Below are 9,359 nucleotides of genomic sequence, written 5' to 3'. Positions count from 1 at the left end.
GATACATACATAACACAATAAATCAAACAAATTGACATAATTTACATTGTGGCAGTTAAACTCCCACCAAATTTCAACTTGAGATTTCCTCGTAGATTTGAACCTTCAAGTTATAAGCATTTAAAACAGTTTAACACATGCTTATTCAGTTTCAACCAGTAGAACTATTTTTTGCACCGGCCTTTCAAGATAAACTGGCCTAGTTGAACGTTTTCCCCGTTCGTCCAAAGTTGAGTCGCTAACCAACAGCTTCACCTTTCTGACCCTTCCGTCAACGCTGGGGTACACCTCTGTGACTCTTGCTAGTCTCCAGTGATTTCGCGGAGCACTGTCCTCTTGGAGAATAACAATGTCATTGACCTTGATGTTTTTCTTATCCCCATGGCATATCTGTCTTTGCTGGAGATTAAGAAGCTACTCCCTCCTCCACCTTGTCCAAAACTCATTCGCCAAGAACTGCACCTGCCGCCATCTCTTATGCAGGTATAAATCTTGACTTACGAACTGACCTGGAGGTGGCAAAATGATGTTAGACATGAATGACAGAATGATGTTAGCAGAATGTGATTTGGTGTGAGTGGTTCAAGACTTGTTGGATCATTCAGGTGCTCTGTTGTCAGGGGTCTGCTATTTATTATAGCCATCACTTCATACAAAAATGTCCTTAGTGAGGCGGTGTCAAGTCTTTTAGCAGACTGATCAAGGATTGCTGTTAGGACACTTCTGACTGTCCTTATTTGCCTCTCCCAAATTCCTCCCATATGGCTTGACGATGGGGGATTCATTACAAACTCACAGCCATATTCCTTCAACTGCTCATGATCCCAGTTCTTCATTGAGTCCATGAACTCTCTTTTTGCGCCCACAAAGTTGGTACCTTGATCACATCTCAACTGCCTAACATTCCCACGTATTGCAATGAATACGCGCAATGCATTGATGAAAGCATCCGAACTGAGGTCATCAAGCATCTTGATATGTACAGCTCTGCAACACATTCAAGTGAAGAGAAGGCCATACTTCTTCAGTTCCTTTCTTGCATCCCTCACATAGAATGGTCCGAAGCAATCCATGCCACTATGTGAATGGAGGGGTCATTTCCACTCTGTCCTTTGGCAAATCTGCCATTTTTGGGTCGTGCTTGTTCCTTCTATACTTTCTGCATGTGACACACTTAAAGATATGTGAGGGAACTGCACCACTGCATCCAACGACCCATATCCCATTAGATCGCAATTCATTTACAGTCATACCTCTTCCTTGATGCTGCACCTTCTCATGATAATTCTTAATCAATAAAGAAGACACATGGCTTGTTTTTGGCAGAATAGCAGGATGTTTAACGTGCGGATGAAGATCACTTCTTGTCAAGCGGCCACCTACTCTAAGCACACCCTGCTCATCCAAAAATGGACTTAATTTACATAGCTTGTTTGCTTTGTCTTTGGATTTTACGTCCTTGCATTGTTGCAAATTCTTGATTTCACTGCTGATTACTTCTCTTTGGACCAATCTAATTAAGAAAAGTTCAGCTTGTTGTCTTTCCTCAACACTTGTACTTCCATTGAGTTTGGGGCTAAGACCCTTAACTTGCTTAGCATGACGTTTAAGACAAGCAATAGCCTTAACAACTCTTTTCCAGTCAGAAAACTTGGTCAGGCGATCCACCAATGCTCTATTTGTCCTTGCACTGGTGATGAGTACTTGAGCCCTTTGAAGTTCTGGATCAGTATCACTAACCTCTCCCACCTTGGCATCCTTTGTGGGTAGTTCCCTTTCCCACAGAAAGTCTGGGCCAGTGAACCAATTTGAAGCAACGAGCCGATCTGCCGATAACCCTCTCGAAGCATGGTCCGCCGGATTGTCTTCAGACTGCACATGATACCATTGGTTGACATCTGTGGTGGCTTTGATTCTCTGGATCCTATTTGCCATGAAAACATGGAAGCATCTGGCATCATTCTTAATATACCCGAGAACAACCTTAGAATCAATCCAATAATATTCCTTAAGGTTGTCTATTTCAAGCTCATGGTTTAACATAGCACCTATCTTCGCAGCAACCACTGCCGCAAACAGCTCAAGCCTTGGAATCGTTGTGACCTTAGTGGGGGCAACATGCGCTTTCCCCATGACAAGTGAGCAGTGTATGCTACCATTAGAGTTCACTGCTCTTAGATAAGTGCACTCCCCATAACCTGTGAAGCTAGCATCTGAGAAGTGATGTAACTCGTACTGCTTGACATCTATGAAGCTTGCTGGTATGTAGCACCTCTTAATTTTTACTTGACACAAGTTATGGAGATCTTGTAACCATGACTGCCACTGTGATCTGCACTCCTCTGAAAGTGGTTCATCCCAACTAACTTTCTCTCGACTCAACTGTTGCAAGATCAACTTACCACGCAAAACAAACGGTGCTACGAAACCCAGAGGATCGTAGATGGAAGCTACTGTGGATAGCACTCCCCTTCTCGTCATTGGGTGTTTCTTGACAGTTACTCTGAACTGAAAGTCATTAGAGAATACGCACCATTGCACGCCCAGTGCTCTTTCTAGGAGTGGCTCCCCTAAATCTATGTCCAGCTCTTTGACACTGTCAGCACATTCTTCCCTTGGTATTGATTCCAATACCTTCTTGCTGTTGGAAATGAACTTGTGCAGTCTAAGCTTGCCTGCACTGCAAAGCTCTCTAGCTTCCTTGATCAGTTCAATTGCCTCCGCATCAGACCTTACACTCACCAGTCCATCATCAACATAAAAATGTCTTCGGATGAACCTGACAGTGCTTTCGTTAAATCGATCCTGACCTTCTGTGGATAGATGTTAATGTCCAAAATTGGCACAGCCAAGCGAAGAAGCTGCTCCAAACAAATGGACTTTCATCCGAAAAACTGATGGTGGAGCCTCGAGATTATCATTCTCCCACCATAAGAACCTCAAGTAGTCTTGGTCTTCAGGCTTTACATGGAATTGATGGAACATTCGTTCCACATCACACATAATAGCGACTGGGCCCTTTCGAAATCTACAAAGAACTCCCACCAAGGTTTTTGTGAGCTCAGGACATGCTATCCAATATCTATCCATCCATCTATCTAACATCCATTCATCCAATTATCCATCTATCCAATATCCATCCATCAATCCATCCATCCATCTATCTAACATCCATTCATCCAATTATCATCTATCCAATATCCATCCACCCATCCATCCATCCATCTATCATCCATCCATCCATCTAGCCAATTATCCACCTATGTAACATCCATCCATCCATCTATCATCCATCCATCTATCCAATTATCCACCTATGTAACATCCATCCATCCATCTATCATCCATCCATCTATCCAATTATCCACCTATGTAACATCCATCCATCCATCTATCATCCATCCATCCAATTATTCACCTATGTAACATCCATCCATCCATCTATCATCCATCTATCCAATTATCCACCTATGTAACATCCATCCATCCATCTATCATCCATCCATCCAATTATTCACCTATGTAACATCCATCCATCCATCTATCATCCATCCATCCAATTATCCACCTATGTAACATCCATCCATCCATCTATCATCCATCCATCTATCCAATTATCCACCTATGTAACATCCATCCATCCAATTATCCACCTATGTAACATCCATCCATCCATCCATCCATCTATCCATCCATCCATCTATCTATATAGCTATCTATCTAGCTAGCTATTTTCCATTTCAGGCTTTTAAGGGTTAAACCAAAGTCCAACAAACTTAATTTCATTTCAGCAATAATAATTCAGAATGATTCTGAAAAGGCTCTGACAATGTCAGCACACAGTGGTCATGGTCTTTCTGTCAACATGTCCACCACTGACTGGACTTTGAGCTGTCAAACAGCACTTTGTGACAAACTGCAGAGTCATGGTTGTTGTTAGGAAAGGGTTAACTCAGATTGACTCATGCGTCCATCAAGGTGTTGCTGTTTACCTGGAGATTTCTCATTATATGAGCATTAAGGAAAAGACTTCATTCAGCATGGTTTACACATGTGTGGATTCCTTCAAGTGTGTTCTGCTGAAACTGTTTGGTACAATAAGGAGAATCAGGAGAGGTTCATCAGATCTAATCCAAGAGGCCCATTCCTTTAGACCAGGACTATTCCAGGGAGAGAAACTAAATCCTTACCTGTTTCTGTTAAAGGTAACAGCTGATGGGGTTTAGGTTTCTGTTCCTGCCATCCTCACGTTCACGTTCAAACTATTCTTCTACTGAATTTTATTCCATGTTGATTCACTTGTTTAATAAATACATTTGCAGTGGTCTCTAGTGGAAGGAATGCCTTGTAAGTCATAGTCTGGGGGAAAAAAAGTTCCGGTGCACCTGTTTGAAGACATAGAAGTCAGCCAGAGGAGAAAGTGGCTGAAAAAGGCAGGAGTTCTTTTTTCCTGGTTTTTTAACATCTCACTTTGGATTGGCTAACAGCAATGCAACCCTACCACTGACTGTTTTCTCTTCAACTTTGATGTTTTATCTCCACAAATAACCCAAGCCTGGAGGAGTTCTGCTGTGTGGTGGAGTTGCTAATGCTAATGATTAGCATCTACTAGCTGAGATGTTCTCTGCTGTTTCCTGGACGCTAAAACAACAACAGTCTTCCTCATCGTGAGTCAAGATGGGTGGGTCTATGAATGTTAAGCGACAGTGTGACGTAGATCTGTCAGGCTTTTCTAATCCTAGAGTTTCACCGTCTGTTTTCTATCAGAAGCTAATGCAGGAGATAGGTTTAGGAGACTATTTTCATGTTCAGCCTACATGAAAATCTCATAGTGACCGATTATAATCAGAAATAATCATTAAAAAACGTATTTTCAGTGAACAGGACCTTTTTGTTGTAGATAAGAGTGATGGCAGAACTTCTGAGGTTACTGAGGACATCCATGAGTTTCATGAGGTTTGACCTCCCTGAGCTGAGCCTGCATTAACATTCTCAGACATTAAACCCACCGTAGCACAGCTAATGTGTAAGCTGGAGACAAGCGCAATCACTCCTGCCTATGAGACCGTACTCAGGGTGGAAACATCCTGCTGACTTCACCTCACAAGTTTCTGACCTACTTGAGAGGAGTGATTCTGCTTGCTGCTTGTTTGTTTGGAGGAGGAACTGTTCTGAAACCAGCAAAGGAAACAGCAGGAGTCACAGAGCGCACGAACCCAGCTGCACAGACACGGTGTGTCCGAGAGGTCAGAGGTCAGGGTTGACTCCAGACGGTCAACATCGAGTTCTAATCCTCAACGCCAGCTGTTTTATTATGTAAATCAGTGTTTGTCTTTATACTGATAGCGATCAGATTTAAACACAAACAAATCAGAGACAATCTCTGATTAAATCATCATCACCAAGTCTTTATTTCATCCTTATTCCGTTTAGATTGGAGGCAGAAATTCAGCTTTTTTTAATTCTTCTATATATTTTTGGGAGATTGCCATTTCATTTTATTCTTCTCATTTTTAAATGATAAAACTTTTAAATAAAAGTCAGTTCATAAACAAAAGCACCATCTAACACAGGGGTGGGCAGTCCTGGTCCTCGAGGGCCGCTATCCAGCAGGTTTTAGTTGTTTACCTGCCCCAACACACCTGATTCCTGGATGAATCACCTGTTCAGCAGCTCAGCAGGCTCTGCAGCAGCCTGTTAATCACTAGTAGATTCAAACCAGGTGTGTTTAAGCAGAGAATCAAGTAAAACCTGCTGGACAGCGGCCCTCGAGGACTGGGATTGCCCACCCCTGATCTAACAGATTATATCTCTAAAAACGCCTTAAGAAAGAACATGACATCATCACCAAAAATCAGTAATCAGCCTCCTGAAAGACTCAAAACCCACAGAGATTTCCACATGAATGTTTTAGGGTTTTCATTCATCTGGAGAGAAACAAAAAACCCCTGAAGAGAAATCAGAAGGGTTCGTTTGAGCGTGGAGGTGAGGACTCACCAACGCGGACTAAACACACTCATCAGTGTGAGACCACAAATTAAACCAGTTTCCAGTAACCTGATGTGGAAAATTAAATGAAGAACTCACTCTTTTCTGAAAGAGCAGGAAAACGAGCTTTAGTTTAGCATTAATTCATCCTACAGAATAACAGCAGTATAGGAAACACATGTCTGGAGAGCCAGGCTGTAAATGGTCTACAACCTGCAGATTATCAGCGAGAAACGGGTCATCCTGACAAACAAACCAGCGCTGGGATGACGTGACTCACCAGAGTAATCTAGAGTTGGCACAGCGGTGGGGGTGGTGAAAGGGCAGGAGGGCAGCAGCACCTGGGTCAGCGCGGCGGGGCAGATCCTCCCCAGATGTTCCACCGTCAGCTGGGTGACATTACTCAACCCCAAGTGGGTCAGGATCTGCTCAGCTGAGGGACACTGGGGGGAAGCAAGAGGTCACTGGTTTCACTATGTTTCTGTGCTGAAGCACACCAGAGCACTGTGAGGGGTTTTCATTTATAGTAATACCAACGGTGAAAACTGCAAGTTCCAGTGTGAGTAAGGACCAAAAAATACTGGCTTCTTTGTCAGTGTCAGGTAATTACAAGGCAACCTGCTCGATACGTGCGCTGATAGTACATCAAGGTCCAGCGAGGCCCACAATAAAAACTGAGTTAAATCTAAATGTTTAATATATTATCCAAGTACTTTATAGGGTCACAGAGACCTTGATAGGGGTCTCTTAATCCCACTTTTATTTTGGTAACCAGGTGTGTTAAAATGTGTATTTAAGTTTTATAACAGCCATGTTTAAATATCAGCATTTAAACATAGCTTAAAATTAGCTATAAATATTTATATAATAAACATGTGTTATATAATATTTATTATAATCTTTTAACTTATTATTTAAAGTTAAATATAATTAAACATATATAACTTTCCGTTCAGCTCCCACGCCCAGTAAAGGACTCTAGCCAGTATAACAGGCATTATTAATCCAGCAGTAATCCAAGAAGCAACTGGATTATTTACATACCTCTCTGCCCTCCATTGGATTTTCTTCACTTATTAACTCTGATCTTCTGGCTGAAATTAGCAGCAGGAATTTTCCAAAATCCTCTGTAGAAATTGAGTTATTCTCTCTATAAAAATGTAAAATGTTCTCCAGGAACTCGTTTCCAGTCTGTGCAGCCCCTCTGACACACTGGTACAGAGTCAACCAGAACCAGAACCACACGGTGCATTTCACTAACATCTCGACTTTCCTCCTCCTGGTTCTGTCTGAGAGAGATCTGCTGCAGGGATGTTTAATCACCCAGAGACACCGGAGATATCGACAGAGCCATGTGTGATATACCGACTGCCCCACGCGCTTCTGATGCTGAGCGGCTCTGCGACCCACCTGAGGTGGCTCGGGTTCAAAGATCACGCCAGACGCAACTAAACGCGGAGGAGACCAACCGAACGAGCACGTGCACCAACCATCGACATAAATATACACCAACTCACTGGCTCCATGCTGTCATGACGGACTCGCTCTCTCTCTCTCACTCTGCATGCGAAACACACACACACACACACACACACACACACACACACACACATACACACACACACACACACACACACACACACATATATATATATATATATATATATATATATATATATATATATATATATATATATATATATATATATATGGCGTCAGATGGGTGCCAAAACCCGTGCACGCGGGTCCTTTTGTGACTTTTTTGTGTGTCTTTTGTGACTGCAGGGAAAAGCAGATCTCGGTTTTGTCGCCCTCTAGTGGCAACAGAAGATCACGCCTCATCCGGCTCATCCGGGTCTGTGAGGAGATGTCAGATTAATTACGAATAATCTCAAACTTCCATAAAAATTAAATTCACCCTCAAAGGGAAAAAGAAAAATCTGCCCTTTATTTCAGCCTGAGAACACTGACATTAATACAGAATGTCCCTAAACATCATCTTTGTTTCAAAGGTCAATGATTCAAATTTTACAGTTATATGTGTATGATTAACAAACTTCATATACTTTTTGGGTCTCCCTTTTTTTCTCATCTTACTTTTTAGTTTCTCATATAAATTCTGGGGAGTTTCCTGGACCCGACATGTTGATGTTTTGGCCCTGATCCACTTGGCTCTGACTTTATCTTTTGGGCCGAAGCTCCATCATGCTTTTATATATATATATATATATATATATATATATATATATATATATATATATATATATATATATACACCGTAAATCCTCTAGCACAGGCCCGGGCCTGTATTTGACTCAAGCTCATCAAGCTCCAGGCCTTTATTGGAAGGAGGGCCAGAATTAGATAGAAGCAGGCCTCTATTTCTATTTGAGCAAAATGAACTAATGGTTCACTGGAGTTTTTGACAATTAAAATTGTGCCCACATTTTCAAAGTTAAACACATTTCTTTTAACAACGGTAGTTTCTGCTTCGGCCATCTCCCCCCTCCCCTGCACAGCGGCCGCAAACTCACTGATGCGCCTGCAGCTTCTCGGAGTTCCTGCTGCTCTAAACATTAAAATAATTATTTCATTTTCTGTTCCTCACCTTCAATGGTGTCTGTTTTTTTGACTATTTTTCCGTCCTGCCTGTTTATTATCTTCCTGCATCTCCTCTCAGTCCTAAAGAGAAACTGCTACCTGGCTTCATATATATTCACCTTATGTTACCTTTGAACTGCAGTTCTAAAAGATCTACCGACCGCAAAAACAGCGGAGTGCTTGCTGCTTGGTGGCCGCATCAGTGATCGGTGCGTCACCGGATGACAAGGTGATGTGCCCCGCTCCACAGCAAAACGCATCAGGCACAAATAAAAGACAGAAAACATTAAAGGAAATGAACCGACATGAACAATTGCGTGTTAAATTAGTTTTTGAGGTGGCGACACCTGATTTGATTGTTACTGTGGCCGTGCTCAGGAGGCAGATCTACCGACTGCAAAAACAGTGGAGTGCTCCCTGCTTGGCGGCCGCATCAGTGATTGGTTCGTCGGAGGACAAGGTGATGTGCCCCGCTCCACAGCAGCGAAACACATCAGGCGCAAATAAAAGACAGAAAACATTAAAGAAAATGAACCGACATGAACGATCGCATGTCAGTACCGACGCTCTGGCACAGCGCGTTGCCCCCCTGAGCGCAGGTGCTTGTCACCTGCTTACAGCAGGCTGCTGTCTTTTCCGAGGGCTGCATCTTGCCGGTCATTATCACGTGACAGCGACTAGTCGATGACAGGCATAAAAAGTCACTATAGTGAAGTCGACTAGTTCATACATCCCCTATTGCTCCCCAGTGTTCTGCAGCGCACGTTCTC

General features: G+C 42.6%; 1 protein-coding gene across 1 annotated transcript in view; it reads right to left on the bottom strand.

Annotated features, from left to right (window-relative positions):
- slc39a8 (solute carrier family 39 member 8) overlaps positions 1–7,517 on the bottom strand; it is a 47,902-nt gene extending 40,385 nt beyond the window's left edge. The window contains exons 1-2 of the mRNA XM_015969370.3: positions 7,033–7,517; positions 6,269–6,431 (exon numbers count right to left, since the gene is read on the bottom strand). Of these exons, the coding sequence (XP_015824856.3) occupies positions 6,269–6,431; positions 7,033–7,251 (382 nt within the window). The 5' untranslated portion in view covers positions 7,252–7,517. The remainder of the gene's footprint in view (positions 1–6,268; positions 6,432–7,032) is intronic.
- Between the last annotated feature and the right edge of the window lie 1,842 nt (positions 7,518–9,359).

This window comes from Nothobranchius furzeri, chromosome 18 (assembly GCF_043380555.1).
Source record: "Nothobranchius furzeri strain GRZ-AD chromosome 18, NfurGRZ-RIMD1, whole genome shotgun sequence".
NCBI lineage: Eukaryota > Metazoa > Chordata > Actinopteri > Cyprinodontiformes > Nothobranchiidae > Nothobranchius > Nothobranchius furzeri.
Note: the sequence above shows the minus strand (reverse complement) of the source record. Positions and strands in the feature narration are given on the sequence as shown.